This window comes from Anopheles darlingi, chromosome 3 (genome assembly GCF_943734745.1).
Source record: "Anopheles darlingi chromosome 3, idAnoDarlMG_H_01, whole genome shotgun sequence".
Lineage (NCBI taxonomy): Eukaryota > Metazoa > Arthropoda > Insecta > Diptera > Culicidae > Anopheles > Anopheles darlingi.
Window position 1 is genome coordinate 15,967,323 of NC_064875.1, and position 24,144 is coordinate 15,991,466.

The window sequence follows — 24,144 nt, forward strand, 5'->3', positions numbered from 1 at the left end:
GTGGCCACACGGAGCGAAAATTTGCGCGCAAATTTGCACATTAATGCCAAAATGTTTTCGCTTCGTGTGGCAGGGGTAAAACCCCGAAAATTTATGCCGAAATGTCAAACGTATTGTTTTCATCTGTGTTTTGGCCGCTGAAGTTGATTTCCGAATAAATTTTGCAGTTTTTAACGATTTTGTTGCTGTTGCTGTTATATTTATATTAAAAATGCAAAAACAATACGAAAAGAACCTACATTTTCGTAAATAAAGCGTTCGATAGCGTCAAGGGTTCAGCGAAAAAGTCCGCGGACGTATAAAAGTTTGACAGCGTGTAAGGGTTAAGCGAAACCGTTTTGGCATTAATTTTTTCGTTTGCGCTAGAGTTTTCGCCCCGTGTGGCCACGGCTATTAATTTTTACGTTTACGCTAGAGTTTACGCTCCGTGTAGCAGGGCCTAATTAGTTGCGAAAATGACGACATCTGGATTAAATAGCAGAAAACTAATCATACTAAATCTATATTAAAAATCTAATGAGCTATCATACAATTTATCAATAAGTCGTGAATGTCGAGGGCACTCGCTGCTTATCGCTAGTATCGTCTAATTTTTAGAGGATTGTCAAATATTCGGTAAAACTATGCTAGCTAATGATACCATTTCCTTTTGGTGTCGCATTTTTAATAGGTCCATGGTAGAAAACCGAAACTTTCCGAATTCTGTAAGAATTTCGTTGTAGAACTGGTCACCGTTTCTAAAATGTACTTCGTAATGGCCTTTAAGCTTCTTTATCTTCGGGAAATCTGCATCACATAGGTGGCACTGATAGATATTATCGTTACCAATGTGATGCTTAGCGACGTGCTCTACCAAATCAGCACCATTTCCGTAAACACGATTACAATACACGCAACTGTAGGGTCTATGGCCCGTGTGGGTGTTCATGTGTCTTTTAAGTACATATCTTGAGGAAAATCTGTATGATAAAACAAAAATCAAGGAAACAAATTAACCAACTGAGAACAGAAAAAACATCTTGCAACACTGCTAGATAAATTTTACCTTTGGCTGCAAATCTCACAGGAAATCGTGTATCTCTCTTCTTTTTTAGCTCTGTGTTGCGCCCATTGGTGTTCTTCCAAATTACGCTTTGTTGAAAGGTTGGCGCCACACACATCGCAACAATACAAGTTATTTTTCTTGTGCGTTACTACGTGATTTCTCAAGGCACCTGCCAACAGAAATAAGAAAAATAATGTGCTGAGCCGTTAAACACGCAAAAAAGTTCTACAGAACACCTACCTTTCGTTGGGAATCGCAAAGGACATAATTTACAGTACCACGTATCTTCTGGCATATGCGATTGTATGTGCGTCTTGAGCTTTCTCGCTAGGTCTATCGTTTTACCACATATCCAACATAGGGTCGAGGACTCATGCCTGCATGTATGCGCGTTCAGAGCAGACGTGCTTTTGAAGCCCTCGCTGCAAATTTTGCAAAATATATGTTGTCCCTTTGAATGGTTTTTAATGTGCTCCTCGTGCGATTTTTTGTCTTGAAATACGTCTTGACATGAATTACAACTGAATACCTCTGACGAAAAAAAATCCTTAAAAGTTTCTTCGTCTTCGGATTCTTCAGCATCTTCTTTCAACCGCACAACATTCATCATGGTATCTGATACTCCTGGCACTGCTTCCGCGCTCTTGATTAGTTCATTTTCCGCGTTATTATGATGAATTCCAAGGTATGCATTGGTATACCACTTGTCTTTTACATCCTCCAAATATTCTATACTTTCTTCAAAATCATCCAAGTATTCTTCTTCGAGGGAAATGGTATTGTTGGGTGCTACATAGTCTATTTCTATCAATAGTTCAACAATTTTGTTGCTGTGTGAGGTCGCACTTTCATTTTGCATTGTTTCTATATTCTGAGGTTCTGACACCGTTTCGTCTGCGTTTCTATTTTGTTGCAGCTCACTAAACATAACAATTTCGTGGGTATTGATAAGATTTCGTTCGTTGGTTTTCCATATCCTCGAATCTATGTTTCCTTCCTCGTCACTCAATCGAATATGCTGGTCGTCTTCTTCGTCGTCTACGATTATACCCGCTTCTTTAAATTCGACTACATTACTATCACCTGCAATGAAGCTTTGGGCAGCAAAATTTATATCGGCTCTGAACGGATCCGGTTTTATCGAATTACTCTGCACTTGTATCTTCAATTCTTCGAAGGATGCCATACAAATCGTGTACAACCTGAAGGCATCCATTATACCGTACTTGCAGTTTTCGCAAACTCGCGTAGGCCATTGTGGTTCGTCATAATTAATGAAAGCCTCGGGATACAGTTTGCACAGAATTGCATAGAGAGTCAGGGATTTATGCACTACTTCGTCGAGCTGATGAACAACACCGGCGCTAGTTAAGCAAATACGACAATATTTGGTCAGCATCTTTTTGCATTGATTTAACACTTCTTATTGCCAATATGTTCACGAAATACGAGTGAAACTCGGAATATCTAAACCACTAAAACGGATTCTGAATGTTCCCGATTCCTTCTGTTGCCTCTTCGCGGAAAACGGAAGATTCTATTGTTTACCAACACTCGTTTGACAAGAATCACACAACCCACGCATCCTTCCCAAGATGACTATAGTCCAAGGCAAGGTACTTTAAAAAGACAGGTAGCTTTATCCAGAACAAATCCCCGATTTTATTTTAGAAAAAACTTCAGAGTTTGACATTCACGGGATGGTGGGATGTTTACGTCGGGAACGCTCTTTTCGGAGCTGTTTTCGCTTTTCTGTGGTATTACGACAGTTCAAATTCACGAAAAGTGGCACGAAAGTTGAAGTTTATGCAAATATTCTCAAAATTCTTCCTAGTGTTATCGGTCCGTAGGTCTTGCCACCCAGCCTAGAACAAGAGCTAGCTAGCGTTCCTGGACCGTGCTCACTCGCTGTAAAACACAACTCGGTCGCTCGAATGATCTTAAATACAAAGATGAATCATTTAAACATCCGAAAAAGAGTGAAATCAGGTACTTTCCTTGATAAAACCACCAAACTTGCCCATATCTTCTTCTTCTTCTTCTTGAAACTCACGTGGTTTTGTTTATAAAAGCGCCCTCCTATGAATGTCAAACAAATTCAAAATGGTGACCTGTCAAAGCGGTTAAGATGCTACCTGTCTTTTTAAAGTACCTTGGTCCAAGGTACTTTAAAAAGACAGGTAGCATCTTAACCACTTTGACAGGTCACCATTTTGAATTTGTTTGACATTCATAGCAGGGCGCTTTTATCAACAAAACCACGTGAGTTTCAAGAAGAAGAAGAAGAAGATATGGGCAAGTTTGGTGGTTTTATCAAGGAAAGTACCTGATTTCACTCTTTTTCGAATGTTTAAATGATTCATCTCTCTATTTAAGATCATTCGAGCGACCGAGTTGTGTTTTACAGCGAGTACCTTGGTCCAAGGTACTTTAAAAAGACAGGTAGCATCTTAACCACTTTGACAGGTCACCATTTTGAATTTGTTTGACATTCATAGCAGGGCGCTTTTATCAACAAAACCACGTGAGTTTCAAGAAGAAGAAGAAGAAGATATGGGCAAGTTTGGTGGTTTTATCAAGGAAAGTACCTGATTTCACTCTTTTTCGAATGTTTAAATGATTCATCTCTCTATTTAAGATCATTCGAGCGACCGAGTTGTGTTTTACAGCGAGTGAGCACGGTCCAGGAACGCTAGCTAGCTCTTGTTCTAGGCCAAGGTACTTTAAAAAGACAGGTAGCTTTATCCAGAACAAATCCTCGATCGTATTTTAGAAAAAACTTCAGAGTTTGACATTCACGGGATGGTGGGATGTTTACTTCGGGAACGCTCTTTTCGGAGCTGTTTTCGCTTTTCTGTGGTATTACGATAGTTCAAATTCACGAAAAGTGGCACGAAAGTTGAAGTTTATGCAAATATTCTCAAAATTCTTCCTAGTGTTTCAATATGGTATCGGTCCGTGGGTCTTGCCACCCGGCCTAGAACAAGAGCTAGCTAGCGTTCCTGGACCGTGCTCACTCGCTGTAAAACATAACTCGGTTGCTGGATTGATCTTAAATAGTGAGATGAATCATTTAAACATTCGCAAAAGAGTGAAATCAGGTACTTTCCCTGATAAAACCACCAAACTTGCCCACATCTTCTTCTTCTTCTTCTTGAAACTCACGTGGTTTTGTTGATAAAAAGCGCCCTGCTATGAATGTCAAACAAATTGAAAATGGTGACCTGTCAAAGCGGTTAAGATGCTACCTGTCTTTTTAAAGTACCTTGTTCTAGGCCGGGTGGCAAGACCTACGGACCGATACCATATTGAAACTATTGAAAGAATTTTGGGAATATTTGCATAAACTTTAACTTTCGTGCCACTTTTCGTGAATTTGAACTGTCGTAATACCACAGAAAAGCGAAAACAGCTCCGAAAAGAGCGTTCCCGAAGTAAACATCCCACCATCCCGTGAATGTCAAACTCTGAAGTTTTTTCTAAAATACGATCGAGGATTTGTTCTGGATAAAGCTACCTGTCTTTTTAAAGTACCTTGCTATAGTCAAGGTGTATGCATGTCTCTGATTTGAAATATTTCATTAATTGATAATTTTTGCGTTTTACAAGAGTTAGGTACCAAAAACAAGAGTTAGGTACCAAAAACAAGAGTTAGGTACCAAAAAGTCGAGTTCAAAACTCCGACACCTCGCTGCGGCAACTTAAAAAAAAAGCCGTGGCCGTTACACGGAGCGTTACGCGAGCTAACACGTTACCGAATCTCTACACGGGAGCGCAGATTCTTTCGCGAAAGTTTTGAGAGATTTGCTCAAACTGAGCTATCCTTTCAAAACTTTCACAACTCTCATCCAAACGTCATCGTCTTGTTGGCCTAGCTACCGCGCTCACTTGAAACAACAGCTTGCTTGATTTTTTTTATGAGCAGTTATTTTCTTGCGCTGGTTGCTCAATTCTTTCAAAGTTTTCACCCTCTACACGAGCGAGAGATCTCTCGCCTCCGATTTGTATGGATTTGACAGTTAAATGATAGAATTGACAATTAAATGATAGATCTCTCGCGACTTGCGCTCCCGTGTAGAGAGTCGGTTACTCGTAACACGAAAATGAAAATGAACTGAAAAATGATGCAAACGGTGAAATGGGGAATTCTATTTCATTCCGCCAGAATTTTGCCCGTGTGGAGAGGAATCTCGTTTCGTAAAAACAATAAAACCACTTTAAACGGGTCCCCCAAGCAGTCTCCTTTGCTGCTGTGACGCCTTGCGCATCCCTTAATACAAGATGCGTTTTCAATTAATGCTTCCAAAAAATCTACACTAGTAGTATACCCATCCCATGCAATTGGACAAGGTAATACAGTTATGATGTTTGGCGTTTCTTATATCTTTCGAAGATTTTCCATTCAAAAGATTGGTCGTAATATAACGATCGGAAACCGGGGCGGCGTTAAGGGCAACCAAGCAAAACCCATGAAAATTCATCCGATTTTTCGCTCCTCTGTACACCATCATTTCTCTTTCATTTTCCGTCTTCCTTTCTTCGACTTTCTCAATGGGACCAATTGGGCTAGAGCTTTCCCGCACCCACGCAAACCGCACTCCAACGGTACGGAGCTTATTTAAACCGTCGTTTTGATCGCTGATCGCACAGTCTCGGTTTGGAAGGCATCCTCATCAGCTAAAACCAAGCAACGAGTCCCTACCTTACCTTCCATACCAGGCACTACGTTAGTTTTTCAGCACACTCTTCATCTTTTTGGGAATATTACGTGCATATTACGTGCTTCAATCAATTCATCATGGTAAGTTAAGGAGAGTGTAAAATTGGTCGAAACTACAATTCTCCTCCTCGAATACTCTAGTATTCGTGGCAAGTTAAAGTGTTTCGTCGAACCGGTATGCCACCGTTGTCTGCTGCCATCACGCCGCATTTCCGTTCCATGCGGTTGGCACTGACTTTCTCCTCTGGCTCCTTGTTTCAGAAGTTTGCACAGCAGAGCATAATAAGTGGTCGCGTGTATTTTCTTTTACTAACTATTTATTTTTCTATCGTTCCTTTATCATTATCTACTTATTCGGTTGGAATCGCTAGCGTGAGTGTATTTCCGTGCACGTCGGACAGGCAGGTGTTCAAATCGGTAACGCTTGCTGGGAGTTGTATTGTCTCGAACATGGAATCCAACCGGACGGGCAAATGCCTTCGGACAAGACGATCGGTGGCGGAGACGATTCTTTCAATACGTTCTTCAGCGAAACCGGAGCCGGCAAGCACGTACCGCGAGCGGTGTTCGTGGATTTGGAACCAACGGTGGTGGATGAGGTGCGCACCGGCACCTACCGCCAGCTTTTCCACCCAGAGCAATTGATCACCGGCAAAGAGGATGCCGCCAACAATTACGCCCGCGGTCACTACACCATCGGAAAGGAAATTGTCGACATTGTGCTGGACCGTATCCGCAAGCTGGCTGATCAATGCACGGGCCTTCAAGGCTTCCTGATTTTCCACTCTTTCGGCGGGGGTACCGGTTCCGGTTTTACCTCGTTGCTCATGGAACGCCTGTCGGTGGACTACGGCAAGAAGTCGAAGCTTGAGTTTGCCATCTATCCTGCCCCGCAAGTTTCGACGGCAGTAGTTGAGCCGTACAATTCGATCCTCACGACGCACACTACGCTCGAGCACTCGGATTGTGCTTTTATGGTGGACAATGAGGCGATCTATGACATCTGCCGTCGGAACCTAGATATTGAGCGACCCACTTACACCAATCTGAACCGACTGATAGGGCAGATCGTGTCATCAATTACGGCCTCGCTGCGTTTTGATGGTGCGCTGAACGTCGATCTAACCGAATTCCAGACCAATCTGGTGCCATACCCTCGCATTCACTTCCCGTTGGTTACATACGCACCCGTCATTTCGGCCGAGAAGGCTTATCATGAGCAGCTGTCGGTGGCCGAAATTACGAACGCTTGCTTCGAACCGGCCAACCAGATGGTGAAGTGCGATCCGCGCCACGGCAAGTACATGGCCTGCTGCATGCTGTACCGTGGAGATGTCGTGCCAAAGGACGTGAATGCGGCCATTGCCACCATTAAAACGAAGCGCACCATCCAGTTCGTTGATTGGTGCCCGACCGGGTTCAAGGTGGGCATCAACTATCAGCCCCCGACTGTGGTTCCGGGTGGGGATCTGGCGAAGGTGCAGCGCGCCGTTTGCATGCTGTCGAACACGACTGCCATTGCGGAGGCTTGGGCCCGTCTGGACCACAAGTTCGATCTGATGTACGCCAAGCGCGCTTTCGTGCACTGGTACGTTGGTGAGGGTATGGAGGAAGGCGAATTCTCCGAGGCTCGTGAGGATCTGGCGGCGCTCGAGAAGGACTACGAGGAAGTCGGCATGGACTCTGGCGAGGGAGAGGGTGAAGGTGCTGAGGAGTATTAATCACGCAGGCTATTTGCAAACCGACATCCACCAGATGCTATAAGTCGGAATTCGCGCGTCGGTCCGCGTTGAAAATGCCTTGGTTTTCTCCATTTTGAAGCACAAATTCAAAATTCCCAGAAGAAGTTGTATGTGCATTTTGATCTAACTTATTCGCAAATAGGCTAATGAAACAGCAATGGTAATAAAAGCAAGAAAATATAAGAAACGATACAAACAGTGCAGTAGTTCAAGAAATCAACTAGCGTATCACCGATGTCTAATTCGTCCGAAGGGTTTGATATTTCCGTCGCCGATGAGCCGTGTCCTGGAGAAGGCGATTAGTTTGGTATATGATGAGTGCGTTATCAAAGTAATCAATAGAAAAATAGTCAAGTGTAAAACCATTGGTTTTAGATGGATTTTACGATACTTTTCTTCACTTTTCGGACATAAGGCTCAAACATAAGACGGAAGGAAAACACACGTCTGCTCAGGTCGGATCCCACGATCAGAAGAGACCAAGGTGTTTTAAATAGTAAGGTGGTTTCTTTTTTTTTTGAACCGGTAATTTGAAAAGTTTTGAACCGGTAGACCTCAGGGAAGGGACTTCGAAATTCGAAAATTCGCAAACGCTTGCTTGACAGTTATCAGAAAGGAAAAAAAAACTCTTCGCAGGCAAGGTACTTTAAAAAGACAGGTAGCTTTATCCAGAACAAATCCTCGATCGTATTTTAGAAAAAACTTCAGAGTTTGACATTCACGGGATGGTGGGATGTTTACTTCGGGAACGCTCTTTTCGGAGCTGTTTTCGCTTTTCTGTGGTATTACGACAGTTCAAATTCACGAAAAGTGGCACGAAAGTTAAAGTTTATGCAAATATTCCCAAAATTCTTTCAATAGTTTCAATATGGTATCGGTCCGTAGGTCTTGCCACCCGGCCTAGAACAAGAGCTAGCTAGCGTTCCTGGACCGTGCTCACTCGCTGTAAAACACAACTCGGTCGCTCGAATGATCTTAAATAGAGAGATGAATCATTTAAACATTCGAAAAAGAGTGAAATCAGGTACTTTCCTTGATAAAACCACCAAACTTGCCCATATCTTCTTCTTCTTCTTCTTGAAACTCACGTGGTTTTGTTGATAAAAGCGCCCTGCTATGAATGTCAAACAAATTCAAAATGGTGACCTGTCAAAGTGGTTAAGATGCTACCTGTCTTTTTAAAGTACCTTGTTCGCAGGTAATGTTGGTAAACACGGGGTTGCTGATCAACGTTACATTTCGTATGAAATACATCGGTGTAAATTGATTCGGAAAGTGGTTTTTCTCATCATTTGTGTGATACGCAGAGCTATACAACATGCTCAAGACATTTTGTCGTATCTGTTTGACGGCGACGGGTGTAGAGTACAGCATCGACGAAGCTATCGACGGCACAAAATCGCTGTATACAGTGGTTTGCAGGCTGTGCCCTGAAGCATTCCCGGACAAAAGCAGTGAATGGTCGAGACATGTCTGTCAACAATGTAGGAAACGTATCTTAAATGCTCAAGAGTTATACGATCTCTGTAAGATAAGCATTGAATGTTTCGAGGAACTTTATCCCAAGGGAAAGTCCAGCAAACCAAATGTAAGCGAGATTGACGCTGAAGAAGACCATTGCGAGTCCTATCCCGACATGAACGGTATAGACGTTCTAGAGGAAGACGCCGAGATCGTACGATCATTCCTCGGATTGAACAGGGCTATCAGCGCTGCTCCGAGCTACGTATTATCTATGGAGGAAACAAATTGTTCAGAGCCTGATTGGATGGTATCTATAGCAGAAGATCCGTTTACGATAGAACCTACGCATGATCAAGATGAGTCGTTTGATTCATGTATCGATGAGGAACACAAAACACAAGACAATCGTTCTGTCACAGCTGCGAACGGAAATGTGGATTTACCTGACGCGAATTTCGCAACAGATTACCAGTCCTCATCTCAAGATGCTTTTAAAATGCAAGAAGACGGGCATTACGGCGAAATTGTTTTATCTACTAAGTCCCACGGAAATGGAATGTTCAATGATTTAATAGATTCAATTATCTATGCGACTGTGTTTAACGATGAGGTGTCTGTGTTGCACAAGGAGAAGCTTCGTTGCACGTTTTGCGAAGATGAAGTTTTTTCATCGCAAATTATTTTGAATAATCACTTGAAAGAGTTGCATTCAGATAAGATTTTTATTTGCAATCCATGTGATAAAGTATTTGTGGACGAAGAAACGTATAACACTCATGAAAAATACCATTCATTGGATCGTTGTTGCTTTTGTCCTATCTGTGAAAAAGGTTTTGGTAATCCCAAATGTCTAATTGACCACATTCAATCACACGAATATTCTTGCATTTGTCCAACTTGTGGTGTGAAAATGGATGATTCCAATAAATTACAGATTCACATGAAAATCCACGAGAAAGTTAAACAATTTGCCTGTAATTTATGTCCGTTAAGGTTCCATACACAAGGTAATTTTTCGTTAAGGTTCCATAAACTACTTATAGAAGAATGTAAATTAATTCATGTTTTACTTTACAGCAAATTTAAAGGCTCATTTAAAAAGACATGAAAATGGAAGAAATTTCCCTTGTGAAGTATGCGGCAAGCGGCTATCGACAAACAGCAATTTGAAAAATCATCAGCGGATGGTGCATATGGGTAATTGTAAGCTATGTTTATAAAGTGAGGAATATGAACTAATTGCATTTTCTTCTTATTTCACAATATTGGCGAAGGTGAGAAAAATTTCAGATGCGATATTTGCGGCATGAGGTAATAATAGATGATTATTCCTGCCTATGTACGAAGTAATAAGCATTGTACAATTTGCTTGTTATAATTTTCAGAATTGCCACCAAAAGACAAACGGCCCAGCATATGATAACACATACCGGCGAGAGACCTCATGCTTGTATGTTCTGCGATCGACGATATGGTGCCCTCAATGATTTAAAGGACCACTTACGGAAACATCTCGGAGACAATATATACCAATGTGATCGGTGTGATGCTTCTTTTCGATTGATTACAGAACTGAGGCAACATTACGCGGTGCATTTTCAGGATGCTGAGAATCGGGATGCCTCTACTTCCATGAATTCATCCGATTTTCGTTTCACTCTAGAATATATTGTGAATTTGCGTCGCCAGAAAGAGCTTTCCAAATTGCATGTCGAAGAGAATCATTCTTCCATTGAATAAACGTGATTGTAAAATTTTTAAATATTTTCCATAACAAACTCAATTCTTCGCGCGACTTTGAATGATTTGGATATGGTTTATTTGCAGAGATAAAGAAAAAGATGTAGAGACATAAAAATAGCGACAATTTGGTTTTACGAAAGTCATTCTATAATTTGTACCTGCTGCCAGTTATCCTGACAATTTTGAACTGAGTAGTATCGCCTCGTTTTAAAAAACATTACTACTGATCCAATCTTTCTAAAGCCATGGAGTAGTACAACTCAAGCAGCAGGCGAACTTCACGTGAATCATTGAATTGTCGGATCTTTTTTCAGTTTTCTCTGACGTTGCTCATCAAATGAATATTCTTTCTTCAATATTAAATATGACTAAAAGAATACCTCTTTTGATTCCACCGTTAACGGTGACAGAAATATGTTGAGAAATTAGCGGAAGTATCCCAACATAATGAACATTTTATTACATTTGAAACCTTTAACAATAAGCCACAAACGAATGTTATATTTTAAACTTTGTATTTAGCTTAGTGGTTCGTAAATGTCGACCCACATCTCAACAGAAAGTAGTTTAGAACAGAAACTGCTCGGAAATTCGCAAACGCTTGCTTGACAGTTATCAGAAAGGAAAAAAAAACTCTTCGCAGGTAATGTTGGTAAACACGGGGTTGCTGATCAGCGTTACATTTCGTATGAAATACATCGGTGTAAATTGATTCGGAAAGTGGTTTTTCTCATCATTTGTGTGATACGCAGAGCTATACAACATGCTCAAGACATTTTGTCGTATCTGTTTGACGGCGACGGGTGTAGAGTACAGCATCGACGAGGCTATTGACGGCACAAAATCGCTGTATACAGTGGTTTGCAGGCTGTGCCCTGAAGCATTCCCGGACAAAAGCAGTGAATGGTCGAGACATGTCTGTGAACACTGCAGGCAACGAATCTTAAATGCGCAAGAGCTATACGATCTCTGTAAGATAAGCATTGAATGTTTCGAGGAACTTTATCCCAAGGGAAAGTCCAGCAAACCAAATGTAAGCGAGATTGACGCTGAAGAAGACCATTGCGAGTCCTATCCCGACATGAACGGTATAGACGTTCTAGAGGAAGACGCCGAGATCGTACGATCATTCCTCGGATTGAACAGGGCTATCAGCGCTGCTCCGAGCTACGAATTATCTATGGAGGAAACAAATTGTTCAGAGCCTGATTGGATGGTATCTATAGCAGAAGATCCGTTTACGATAGAACCATCGCATGATCAAGATGAGTCGTTTGATTCATGTATCGATGAGGAACACAAAACACAAGACAATCGTTCTGTCACAGCTGCGAACGGAAATGTGGATTTACCTGACGCAAATTTCGCAACAGATTACCAGTCCTCATCTCAAGATGCTTTTAAAATGCAAGAAGACGGGCATTACGGCGAAATTGTTTTATCTACTAAGTCCCACGGAAATGGAATGTTCAATGATTTAATAGATTCAATTATCTATGCGACTGTGTTTAACGATGAGGTGTCTGTGTTGCACAAGGAGAAGCTTCGTTGCACGTTTTGCGAAGATGAAGTTTTTTCATCACAAATTATTTTGAATAATCACTTGAAAGAGTTGCATTCAGATAAGATTTTTATTTGCAATCCATGTGATAGAGTATTTGTGGACGAAGAAACGTATAACACTCATGAAAAATACCATTCATTGGATCGTTGTTGTTTCTGTACTATTTGTGAAAAGGGATTTGAGATTCCTAGATCTTTAAGAGAGCATATAGCCATAAATCATGCATCACAAGAACATTCCTGCATCTGTCCATCTTGTGGTGTGAAAATGGATGATTACACAAAGCTAGAGAGCCATATCAAGAGCCACGAGGAAGTTAAATCATTTTACTGCAATTTATGTCCGTTACGGTTTCATAAAGAAGGTAATTTTTCGTCCTCTGGTACAAATATTACAATGAAGGTTATATGCTTTTATTAGAAAGTAAATTAATACATGTTTCTTTCTTGAACAGTGAGATTGAAGGAGCATTTAAAAAGACATGAAAATGAAGAAAATTTCCCTTGTGAAGTATGTGGGCAGCGTTTATCTACAAGACGAAATTTGAAAAATCATCAACGTTTGAAGCATACCGGTAATTTGATGCAAGTTTTTACTAGGAGAAGAATAGGATCTCATTTCTATATTGTGCATTTTCTTTCTTTGATTGTAGTTCGTACAGGTGAGAAGCCATTTGGTTGTGATGTGTGCGGAAAAAGGTAATGAGAAAATTGAAAACTATAAATCATTGTTTCGTCAAGGTGATTTATCAAAACATTATTTGTTCGTAGATTCGAATCAAAACAAAGAAGTCAAAAGCACATGATAACGCATACCGGCGAGAGACCTTATGCTTGCATGTTTTGCGATCGGCGGTATGGTGATGTAGGAGATTTGAAGAGCCATTTGCGGAAACATCTCGGAGACAATATATATCAGTGCGATCGGTGCGATGCGTCATTCCGTTTAAAGAAGGAACTGAAACGACACTACGCGGTTCATTTTCAAGGTAATGATGCTGATAACCCTACGTCAGGAGGTAACAGCGATTTCCGTTTTACTTTAGAGTACATAGTAAATTTGCGTCGCCAGAAAGAGCTTTCCAAATTGCATGTCGAAGAGAATCATTCTTCCGTTGAATAAACATTATACTTGTAAGAATATTTAATAATTCCTATAACAAACTCAATTCTTCGCACGACTTTGAATAATTTGCATATGGTTTATTTGCAGAGATATAGAAAAGGATATAGAGACATAAAAATAGCGACAATTTGGTTTTACGAAAGTCATTCTATAATTTGTATCTGCCGCCAGTTATCGTGATAAATATTGAACTGAGTAGTCTCGCCTCGTTTTAAAAAACAGTACTACTGATCCAATCTTTCTAAAGCCATGGAGTAGTACAACTCAAGCAGCAGGCGAACTTCACGTGAATCATTGAATTGTCGGATCTTTTTTCAGTTTTCTCTGACGTTGCTCATCATATGAATATTCTTTCTTCAATATTAAATATGACTAAAAGAATACCTCTTTTGATTCCACCGTTAACGGTGACAGAAATATGTTGAGAAATTAGCGGAAGTATCCCAACATAATGAACATTTTATTACATTTGAAGCCTTTAACAATAAGCCACAAACGAATGTTATATTTTAAACTTTGTATTTAGCTTAGTGGTTCGTAAATGTCGACCCACATCTCAACAGAAAGTAGTTTAGAACAGAAACTGCTCGGAAATTCGCAAACGCTTGCTTGACAGTTATCAGAAAGGAAAAAAAAACTCTTCGCAGGTAATGTTGGTAAACACGGGGTTGCTGATCAGCGTTACATTTCGTATGAAATACATCGGTGTAAATTGATTCGGAAAGTGGTTTCTCTCATCATTTGTGTGATACGCAGAGCTATACAACATGCTCAAGACATTTTGTCGTATCTGTTTGACGGCGACGGGTGTAGAGTACAGCATCGACGAAGCTATCGACGGCACAAAATCGCTGTATACAGTGGTTTGCAGGCTGTGCCCTGAAGCATTCCCGGACAAAAGCAGTGAATGGTCGAGACATGTCTGTGAACACTGCAGGCAACGAATCTTAAATGCGCAAGAGCTATACGATCTCTGTAAGATAAGCATTGAATGTTTCGAGGAACTTTATCCCAAGGGAAAGTCCAGTAAACCAAATGTAAGCGAGATTGACGCTGAAGAAGACCATTGCGAATCCTATCCCGACATGAACGGTATAGACGTTCTAGAGGAAGACGCCGAGATCGTACGATCATTCCTCGGATTGAACAGGGCTATCAGCGCTGCTCCGAGCTACGAATTATCTATGGAGGAAAAAAATTGTTCAGAGCCTGATTGGATGGTATCTATTGCAGAAGATCCGTTTACGATAGAACCATCGCATGATCAAGATGAGTCGTTTGATTCATGTATCGATGAGGAACACAAAACACAAGACAATCGTTCTGTCACAGCTGCGAACGGAAATGTGGATTTACCTGACGCGAATTTCGCAACAGATTACCAGTCCTCATCTCAAGATGCTTTTAAAATGCAAGAAGACGGGCATTACGGCGAAATTGTTTTATCTACTAAGTCCCACGGAAATGGAATGTTCAATGATTTAATAGATTCAATTATCTATGCGACTGTGTTTAACGATGAGGTGTCTGTGTTGCACAAGGAGAAGCTTCGTTGCACGTTTTGCGAAGATGAAGTTTTTTCATCACAAATTATTTTGAATAATCACTTGAAAGAGTTGCATTCAGATAAGATTTTTATTTGCAATCCATGTGATAGAGTATTTGTGGACGAAGAAACGTATAACACTCATGAAAAATACCATTCATTGGATCGTTGTTGTTTCTGTACTATTTGTGAAAAGGGATTTGAGATTCCTAGATCTTTAAGAGAGCATATAGCCATAAAACATGTTTCGCGTGAACATTCCTGCATCTGTCCATCTTGTGGTGTGAAAATGGATGATTACACAAAGCTAGAGAGCCATATCAAGAGCCATGAGGAAGTTAAATCATTTTTCTGCAATTTATGTCCGTTACGCTTTCAAAAAGAAGGTAATTTTTCGTTCTTTGGTACAAACAATGGAGGTTATGTGCTTTTATTAGAAGGAAAATTAATACATGTTTCTTTCTTGAACAGTGAGATTGAAGGAGCATTTAAGAAGACATGAAAATGAAGAAAATTTCCCATGTGACCTATGCGGTAAGCGCTTATCTACAAAACGAAATTTGAAAAATCATCAACGTTTGAAGCATACCGGTAATTTGATGCAAGTTTTTACTAGGAGAAGAGTAGGATCTTATTTTTATATTGTGCATTTTCTTTCTTTGATTGTAGTTCGTACAGGTGAGAAGCCATTTGGTTGTGATGTGTGCGGAAAAAGGTAATGAGAAATTGAAAACTATAAATCATTGTTCCGTCAAGGCGATTTATCAAAACATTATTTGTTCGTAGATTTGATAGAAAAGAAAGATGTCAAAAGCACAAGATAACGCATACCGGCGAGAGACCTTATGCTTGCATGTTTTGCGATCGGCGGTATGGTGATGTAGGAGATTTGAAGAGCCATTTGCGGAAACATCTCGGAGACAATATATATCAGTGCGATCGGTGCGATGCGTCATTCCGTTTAAAGAAGGAACTGAAACGACACTACGCGGTTCATTTTCAAGGTAATGATGCTGATAACCGTACGTCAGGAGGTAACAGCGATTTCCGTTTTACTTTAGAGTACATAGTAAATTTGCGTCGCCAGAAAGAGCTTTCCAAATTGCATGTCGAAGAGAATCATTCTTCCGTTGAATAAACATTATACTTGTAAGAATATTTAATAATTCCTATAACAAACTCAATTCTTCGCACGACTTTGAATAATTTGCATATGGTTTATTCGGAGAGATAACGAAAAAGATGTAGAGACATAAAAATAGCGACAATTTGGTTTTACGAAAGTCATTCTATAATTTGTATCTGCTGCCAGTTATCCTGACAATTTTGAACTGAGTAGTCTCGCCTCGTTTTAAAAAAACATTACTACTGATCCAATCTTTCTAAAGCCATGGAGTAGTACAACTCAAGCAGCAGGCGAACTCCACGTGAATCATTGAATTGTCGGATCTTTTTTCAGTTTTCTCTGACGTTGCTCATCATATGAATATTCTTTCTTCAATATTAAATATTACTAAAAGAATACCTCTTTTGATTCCACCGTTAACGGTGACAGAAATATGTTGAGAAATTAGTGGAAGTATCCCAACATAATGGATATTTTATTACATTTGAAACCTTTAACAATAAGCCACAAACGAGTGTTATATTTTAAACTTTGTATTTAGCTTAGTGGTTCGTAAATGTCGATCCACATCTCAACAGAAAGTAGTTTAGAACAGAAACTGCTCGGAAATTCGCAAACGCTTGCTTGACAGTTATCAGAAAGAAAAAAAACTCTTCGCAGGTAATGTTGGTAAACACGGGGTTGCTGATCAGCGTTACATTTCGTATGAAATACATCGGTGTAAATTGATTCGGAAAGTGGTTTTTCTCATCATTTGTGTGATACGCAGAGCTATACAACATGCTCAAGACATTTTGTCGTATCTGTTTGACGGCGACGGGTGTAGAGTACAGCATCGACGAAGCTATCGATGGCACAAAATCGCTGTATACAGTGGTTTGCAGGCTGTGCCCTGAAGCATTCCCGGACAAAAGCAGTGAATGGTCGAGACATGTCTGTCAACAATGCAGGAAACGTATCTTAAATGCGCAAGAGCTATACGATCTCTGTAAGATAAGCATTGAATGTTTCGAGGAACTTTATCCCAAGGGAAAGTCCAGTAAAGCAAATGTAAGCGAGATTGACGCTGAAGAAGACCATTGCGAGTCCTATCCCGACATGAACGGTATAGACGTTCTAGAGGAAGACGCCGAGATCGTACGATCATTCCTCGGATTGAACAGGGCTATCAGCGCTGCTCCGAGCTACGTATTATCTATGGAGGAAACAAATTGTTCAGAGCCTGATTGGATGGTATCTATTGCAGAAGATCCGTTTACGATAGAACCAACGCATGATCAAGATGAGTCGTTTGATTCATGTATCGATGAGGAACACAAAACACAAGACAATCGTTCTGTCACAGCTGCGAACGGAAATGTGGATTTACCTGACGCGAATTTCGCAACAGATTACCAGTCCTCATCTCAAGATGCTTTTACAATGCAAGAAGACGGGCATTACGGCGAAATTGTTTTAACTACTAAGTCCCATGAAAATGAAATGTTCAATGATTTAATAGATTCAATTATCTATGCGACTGTGTTTAACGATGAGGTGTCTGTGTTGCACAAGGAGAAGCTTCGTTGCACGTTTTGCGAAGATGAAGTTTTTTCATCGCAAATTATTTTGAATAATCACTTGAAAGAGTTGCATTCAGATAAGATTTTTATTTGCAATCCATGTGATAGAGTATTTGTGGACGAAGAAACGTATAACACTCATGAAAAATACCATTCATTGGATCGTTGTTGTTTCTGTACTATTTGTGAAAAGGGATTTGAGATTCCCAAAACGTTAAGAAAACATATAGCCTCCCATGAGCATTCCTGCATCTGTCCATCTTGCGGTGTGAAAATGGATGATTACACCAAGTTGGAGAGCCATATCAAGAGCCATGAGAAAGTTAAACCATTTGCCTGCAACTTATGTCCGTTACGGTTTCATTTTAAAGGTATCTTATCGGTATTCTTACAAGAAATGCATTTATTTGTTAATTAATTCAATTTTAAACAGGTAACTTAAATGCACATTTAAAAAGGCACCAAAACGTAAGAAATTTTCCTTGTGATGTATGTGGAAAACGCCTGTCTTCAAAACGTAATTTAGACACTCATCAGCGCACAGTGCATATGGGTATGTTGGAAGTAGATTCATTTTCTGCAGCGATATCAGCATTTATAATGTTATTAACATTATTAATGTTATCTTCTTGTTTTCATGTGCACTATTCGCATAGGTGAGAAACCATTCCGATGCGATATCTGCGACATGAGGTAAAATCAATTGAATACTCCTTTACAACCAAGATGTATCATTTTATGAGTGATTGTTACAACTTTTAGAGTTGGCACCAAAATGCAACTGTCCAAACATATGATAACACATACCGGCGAGAGACCTCATGCTTGTATGTTCTGTGATCGACGATATGGTGCCCTCAATGATTTAAAGGACCACTTACGGAAACATCTCGGAGACAATATATACCAATGTGATCGGTGTGATGTTTCTTTTCGATTGATTAGAGAACTAAGGCAACATTACGCGGTGCATTTTCAGGATGCTGAGAATCGGGATGCCTCTACTTCCATGAATTCATCCGATTTTCGTTTCACTCTAGAATATATTGTGAATTTGCGTCGCCAGAAAGAGCTTTCCAAATTGCATGTCGAAGAGAATCATTCTTCCATTGAATAAACGTGATTGTAAAAATTTTAAATATTTTCCATAACAAACTCAATTCTTCGCACGACTTTGAATAATTTGCATATGGTTTATTTGCAGAGATGAAGAAAAAGATGTAGAGACATAAAAATAGTGACAATTTGGTTTTACGAAAGTCATTCTATAATTTGTATCTGCCGCCAGTTATCCTGAAAATTTTGAACTGAGTAGTCTCGCCTCGTTTTAAAAAACAGTACTACTGATCCAATCTTTCTAAAGCCATGGAGTAGTACAACTCAAGCAGCAGGTGAACTTCGCGTGAATCAGTGAATTGCCGGATCTTTTTTTCAGTTTTCTCTGACGTTGCTCATCAAATGAATATTCTTTCTTCAATATTAAATATTACTAAAAGAATACCTCTTTTGATTCCACCGTTTACGGTGACAGAAATATGTTGAGAAATTAGCGGAAGTATCCCAACATAATGAACATTTTATTATAATAAACATTTTATTACATTTGAAACCTTTAACAATAAGCCACAAACGAATGTTATATTTTAAACTTTGTATTTAGGTTAGTTGTTCGTAAATGTCGACCCACATCTCAACAGAAAGTAGTTTAGAACAGAAACTGCTCGGAAATTCGCAAACGCTTGCTTGACAGTTATCAGAAAGGAAAAAAAAACTCTTCGCAGGTAATGTTGGTAAACACGGGGTTGCTGATCAGCGTTACATTTCGTATGAAATACATCGGTGTAAATTGATTCGGAAAGTGGTTTTTCTCATCATTTGTGTGATACGCAGAGCTATACAACATGCTCAAGACATTTTGTCGTATCTGTTTGACGGCGACGGGTGTAGAGTACAGCATCGACGAGGCTATCGACGGCACAAAATCGCTGTATACAGTGGTTTGCAGGCTGTGCCCTGAAGCATTCCCGGACAAAAGCAGTGAATGGTCGAGACATGTCTGCGAACACTGCAGGAAACGAATCTTAAATGCTCAAGAGCTTTATGAACTATGTTTGAAAAGCGCGGAGTTACTAGAAAAGCAAGAATTTAAAGATTACAAGGAGAACGATAGCTGCGGCATGGCTCCTCTGAATCAAGTCGGAAATCCAACATTTGAACAAGAAGATGAAATTGATTCAGACTTTTTTGCTCCGTCGGAAGATTCTATCTCAGAAACACAAAACCAACCTTACTTAGACGTTCCGTCAAATGAAAGTAGAACGGTTCCTCTGTCGTTGGAAGTTATAGATACGGATAATGAATCCTTTGCCAGTATTGACTCCGATTGGTTATTAAATACAGAGGAACAGCGAAACATAACCGGTATCCAGCAACCGGATGCATCCAGCATCATAAAAATGAATGAGCCAACGGACACAATCGTGGTCGCTATTCATGCTACAGGCGTCATTGAAGCGGGAGGCAGCTCCGGTACAGCAGACGTTAACCGGCAACCATCTGCAAATGCCGACCTTTCATCAGAAGAATCGGAAGACGAAACGGCGAAAATATTTACCGCAAAGGTGTATCATTGCGAAAAGTGTCAAAGAGCATTTTTCGAAAAAATAACGTACAAAAAACACCTTAAATATCATGAGATGAAACGAAACAATTGTTGCACACTGTGCGAAAAAGGATTCGCATCGAAATCGCTTCTGAGCGAACATCTAGAAAAACACGACAATTCTCTTCTATGTATAATTTGCGGTGAAATGTCCGATACGCCAAAGCGAAACAAGCGGCATTACGAAAATCACATGAGGGTTCGCAACTATGCCTGCCCGAAATGTCCGATGCGATTCTACACCTCGTGTAAGTGCTGCCTCTGTCATATGTTGTTCAGTAAAATGCAAAATGAAGTATGAAATGTAAATTTGATTATCGTTTTATGTGTTTACAGTGACACTATCTTCCCATCTCAAAGCACATTCAGGGTCCAGGTTATTCTGCTGCGATGTGTGTGGTCAGCGTCTAAGCTCTAAGAAAAATCTTATAAACCACAAAACTGCTAAACATAGCGGTATGTATGAAACAAAAGGCTCAACTCATGACCATACATTGCTCAATATGTTTTCTTATTCTTCTATATTCATCGGCTTACTCGTGTGCGAAGATGTGAGACCATTTAGTTGCGACATTTGCGGCTTAAGGTAATTGAATACTAACGATGAGTCTATTACGAAAGAAGCAGGTTTGATAAATGGAATTTTATATCGGTTACAGGTTCGTTATAAAGGATAGCATTAAAAAGCACATGATAACACATACCGGCGAAAGGCCTCATGGTTGCATGTTTTGTGATCGGCGGTATGGTTCTGTAGGGGACTTGAAGGATCATTTACGGAAACACATAGGGGACAAAATATATCAGTGCGATCGCTGCGATGCCGCGTTTCGATTAATAGCTGAATTACGGGATCACTACGCGGTGCATTTCAAAGATGGAATAGATCCAGCAACCTCCTATCCCCCAAACTTTCGCCTAACTCTCAGTAACGTAGTTAATTTACGATATCAAAAAGAATTGTCGGGATCGTCGGCCGACAAAAGTCAATAACAACGTTACACCTGGCAAAGTGAAGCGAACGTTGAATAAATGATTTAAATAATATTTAAATAGATGATACTATGCATTTGCAATTTTTCCGATAATTGTTTCTGTCAAGAGTAAATCAACCAGTGATCCATCTAAAAAAAAACATAGAACATATTCCTACGGGAGTTTTACCTAAATGCAAATCCTATGGTGAAAACGACATGATATGATTAATTCAAGCACACAAGTACGAAATTAGAGGAAATTTGTATTTTAAAAACAGTGTGCACTGATAGTGAATTTATAATTCCTCTTCAGAGTCAGAATTTGGGGCTAGTATTCGACTGCAGCCAGATTGCATATTCGGATCAAACGTCGGCTCGAAACAACGGCGAAAGATATGCCGCAGTTTGGCCTGCTTTCGTTTTCTTTCCTCAATAACCTCGGGTGATTCGGGAATGCATTCGGGAAGCTGGCGCTCTATCGCCCCATTTGCCGGACTGTTCGGTTTTAGCCGCTTCCGGGTAAGCACTGAGTAGCTTGCATTACACTGCTCACTAAGATCACACGTTTCCACGATATCGTTGCCCTGCTGTACATCAGTAATTGTGCAATTTCGTCCGGCGAAAAGGGTGCACGAATCCGGGTCGGAGTTAGAGGTCCTCATTCTCTGGTGATGGGTTTGTGCTGCTTCTTGCATCGCGCCGCTACTGCCTGCGGCAGGTAATTGATTTTGGTTGAGTGTTTTTCTCACAGCATTGCTGTTGATATCATTCCCAGTTTCTCGTTCTCGTAAGATTGCTCGATGGAGAACACTATCGCTGCTGCTGCTGCTGCTGCTGCACTGTTCTTGTTCAGTGTCAGCTGTTTCTGTATTGCGCGTTATATCATCCGTCAGACAAGAGTTGATGCCATTGCTTTCAGCAGACACAGACCGATTGACCGCAGCGCGATCAGCTGGCTGGCGCCTTTGTTTGCGCTTGTGGCGCGATTCTGCTGGTTGCAGTGTGCCCATTACAATTTTGGCTTGCATCACTCCCGGTTTGTTCAACTCCAGCATCAATGGAGCACCAGCTTCAGAAAAGCTCATCGTAATGTTCAATTTGCTCAGTGCCGCAAGCATTGTGACCGCCTTGAACTCTTTGTAGCAAAATATGAGGTTGGCACTTTGATTTAACTGGTAGGACAGAAAGGCAGAGGTAGCAATGGCCAGCGTGGACCTTAGAGTAGATCGATCATGCTCTTCCACGAAGTTGGAAACCACGGTTTTATCCTCCTTTAGATCGAATGCTATTTCTACAACCGAATTGTTAAGATGTAACAACACGCTGGAGAACACTTTGTGGCTGCCCACGATTTGGCTCGGAAACTGTTGTTGAAGATTTAAAGCGTTGATGTGTTCACTGTCGAGCAGAAAGATTCGATACGTCTTTATCACTTCCAATTTGCATCGAAATTGGAAAATAAGTCGCGATTGGTTAACATCCAGCGATACGCTACAGGTGACCACCTGGAAGGCAATAACGTTTATGAGTCAAGTGCATTCAGGTCTTGGCAAAGTTAATAGAGCATAGTCCAACCTTGGATAAGCCCTTGAAAATCGTCAAAATCGGTTTCATAGATATCTTGCAACAGTTTTCCTCCGGTGTATCGTTGGCTCCTTGTCTATAGCTGTTAAAAAAGCCATCCTGGAACAGTGCAACCGCGTATGCGGTGTTGGTCGAGTTGATCGTCTTCAACTCGAGTCCACCAGCAGTTGCTTCCAGGTATAGCTCGTTGCCGATTTTGGAGAAACTGTTAATAGCACGCGCTAGCACTGGGGGAAACAAAGGAGCAAGCAAAAGCTTCATTATTAACTTTGATTGAAACCCTCACTCACATCAAGATGGCCATTTACATTTCACATTCGCACCGGGCAGTACGAAATTCATTTTTAAAACATTTATCGCCACTAATTATTCTTACTCCCGGTTTCGCGATTTCCGCTGTACACAACTCGCTTTATCTAAAATAAATAAATGAACCATTTAAAACTCACAAATGAGGGAAGGCGTATAACATGCGTAATAAAATCATTGTATCCAGTGATTTTGCGATTGTGGAAGATATTTACTGTGCGGATGTTCCGGAAGTCAGCACTCGATTAGGTTGCAATCTTCTCAGTCCATTTGGTAGCTAAAACGGCTATCCGCAATTTTAACTGCAGAAGAGACCTTGCCGTTATGATGACTGGAAGGAAAGCTGGATCAGTAATGCAACGGATCCTTGCAGAACCACGAACCGCAATGCTTGCCGGTTTCGGACGGTTTCTTTGCGACACACCCGGATCACGGACTTTTCTGGACTATTTTGCCACCGGGAACGACGGCGGCAGTTGCAAATGATGCTAATTTGTTTTTATCACCTTTTTCCTTATCAAGAAGTTCCCGAATTTGTTGAAAAGATTTAAGAATTTTCCCTTTTTGTAGCGACTCAACAAAAATCTAACCTCAAAGCCAAAACAACGGCACAGGGTCGTAGCCCAGTTTACGCTTCAAATTTTGATATTTGATGAAAAATTTGCTTTATTTAGCACAAAACGATTATATTTTATCTATCATCACTGTATGCGAAGATCCTGGATATGGTAACAAAGGTGGCAAAGCTCTGTGCTCAGAAGTTCCTCGACTGACTGCTCACCCTTTTTGGAAATGAATTACCAGCTAGTGGCGACCATTTCGAATCTGTAACTGCATACACATGGACTCCGGCATTTCTTTCCCTTTTTGGCAGAATTTGACAATGTTGTATGGAAATGAAACACCATCCCGTGTCGGATTTATATATTTCCTTGAATTTTCGTTTTCTTTTCTTGGCTTTTGAATCTTTCATTT

At 40.5% G+C, this 24,144-nt stretch overlaps 8 protein-coding genes across 14 annotated transcripts in view; 5 read left to right on the plus strand and 3 right to left on the minus strand.

Moving 5' to 3' along the window:
• Position 1: 1 nt before the first annotated feature.
• Positions 2 to 2,599, minus strand: LOC125956979 (zinc finger protein 778-like). 2 transcript variants are annotated; one of them, XM_049689320.1, is made up of 4 exons: positions 2,195 to 2,599; positions 1,286 to 2,139; positions 1,046 to 1,214; positions 2 to 959 (listed from the first exon to the last, which is right to left on the minus strand). In XM_049689320.1, exons 1-4 carry the CDS (start codon positions 2,299 to 2,301, stop codon positions 605 to 607), a joined length of 1,485 nt encoding a protein of 494 aa, XP_049545277.1. In that variant the 5' UTR covers positions 2,302 to 2,599; the 3' UTR covers positions 2 to 604. The 2 variants fall into 2 exon arrangements, with proteins under 2 accessions (XP_049545277.1, XP_049545275.1); XM_049689318.1 differs by having other exon boundaries at positions 1,286 to 2,297.
• LOC125956983 (tubulin alpha-1 chain) lies at positions 1,719 to 7,629 on the plus strand. Of its 2 annotated transcripts, none has more exons than XM_049689325.1 (2): positions 1,719 to 1,730; positions 6,137 to 7,629. In XM_049689325.1, exons 1-2 carry the CDS (start codon positions 1,719 to 1,721, stop codon positions 7,484 to 7,486), a joined length of 1,362 nt encoding a protein of 453 aa, XP_049545282.1. In that variant the 3' UTR covers positions 7,487 to 7,629. The 2 variants fall into 2 exon arrangements, with proteins under 2 accessions (XP_049545282.1, XP_049545281.1); XM_049689324.1 differs by lacking the exon at positions 1,719 to 1,730 and adding an exon at positions 5,819 to 5,846.
• Positions 7,630 to 8,719: 1,090 nt separating this feature from the next.
• On the plus strand, positions 8,720 to 10,745 carry LOC125956915 (zinc finger and BTB domain-containing protein 14-like). The gene is made up of 4 exons (XM_049689195.1): positions 8,720 to 9,978; positions 10,049 to 10,168; positions 10,246 to 10,282; positions 10,357 to 10,745. The coding sequence occupies exons 1-4, from the start codon at positions 8,826 to 8,828 to the stop codon at positions 10,709 to 10,711; spliced, it is 1,665 nt and encodes a 554-aa protein (XP_049545152.1). The 5' UTR covers positions 8,720 to 8,825; the 3' UTR covers positions 10,712 to 10,745.
• Positions 10,746 to 11,173: 428 nt separating this feature from the next.
• Positions 11,174 to 16,392, plus strand: LOC125956914 (zinc finger protein 660-like). Of its 5 annotated transcripts, XM_049689191.1 has the most exons (5): positions 11,174 to 12,642; positions 12,733 to 12,852; positions 12,931 to 12,976; positions 13,049 to 13,411; positions 13,491 to 14,606. In XM_049689191.1, the coding sequence occupies exons 1-4, from the start codon at positions 11,478 to 11,480 to the stop codon at positions 13,398 to 13,400; spliced, it is 1,683 nt and encodes a 560-aa protein (XP_049545148.1). In that variant the 5' UTR covers positions 11,174 to 11,477; the 3' UTR covers positions 13,401 to 13,411; positions 13,491 to 14,606. The 5 variants fall into 5 exon arrangements, with proteins under 5 accessions (XP_049545148.1, XP_049545150.1, XP_049545151.1 ...); XM_049689193.1 differs by lacking the exons at positions 13,049 to 13,411; positions 13,491 to 14,606 and adding an exon at positions 15,736 to 16,392; XM_049689194.1 differs by lacking the exons at positions 12,931 to 12,976; positions 13,049 to 13,411; positions 13,491 to 14,606 and adding exons at positions 15,619 to 15,664; positions 15,736 to 16,392.
• Positions 16,393 to 16,626: 234 nt separating this feature from the next.
• Positions 16,627 to 18,857, plus strand: LOC125956916 (myoneurin-like). Its single transcript, XM_049689196.1, has 4 exons — positions 16,627 to 18,008; positions 18,071 to 18,190; positions 18,294 to 18,330; positions 18,400 to 18,857. The coding sequence occupies exons 1-4, from the start codon at positions 16,856 to 16,858 to the stop codon at positions 18,752 to 18,754; spliced, it is 1,665 nt and encodes a 554-aa protein (XP_049545153.1). The 5' UTR covers positions 16,627 to 16,855; the 3' UTR covers positions 18,755 to 18,857.
• Positions 18,858 to 19,360: 503 nt separating this feature from the next.
• LOC125956917 (zinc finger and BTB domain-containing protein 17-like) lies at positions 19,361 to 21,316 on the plus strand. Its single transcript, XM_049689197.1, has 4 exons — positions 19,361 to 20,547; positions 20,636 to 20,755; positions 20,849 to 20,885; positions 20,959 to 21,316. Exons 1-4 carry the CDS (start codon positions 19,539 to 19,541, stop codon positions 21,290 to 21,292), a joined length of 1,500 nt encoding a protein of 499 aa, XP_049545154.1. The 5' UTR covers positions 19,361 to 19,538; the 3' UTR covers positions 21,293 to 21,316.
• Positions 21,210 to 23,746, minus strand: LOC125956918 (cell cycle checkpoint control protein RAD9A). Its single transcript, XM_049689198.1, has 4 exons — positions 23,385 to 23,746; positions 23,169 to 23,276; positions 22,852 to 23,087; positions 21,210 to 22,781 (listed from the first exon to the last, which is right to left on the minus strand). Exons 2-4 carry the CDS (start codon positions 23,200 to 23,202, stop codon positions 21,573 to 21,575), a joined length of 1,479 nt encoding a protein of 492 aa, XP_049545155.1. The 5' UTR covers positions 23,203 to 23,276; positions 23,385 to 23,746; the 3' UTR covers positions 21,210 to 21,572.
• A 337-nt stretch (positions 23,747 to 24,083) lies between these two features.
• LOC125956913 (inactive rhomboid protein 1-like) overlaps positions 24,084 to 24,144 on the minus strand; it is a 6,266-nt gene continuing 6,205 nt past the window's right edge. Inside the window, exon 7 of the mRNA XM_049689188.1 lies at positions 24,084 to 24,144. This exon is cut by the window's right edge and continues 877 nt beyond it. The gene's annotated coding sequence lies outside the window, so the exon portion shown is untranslated.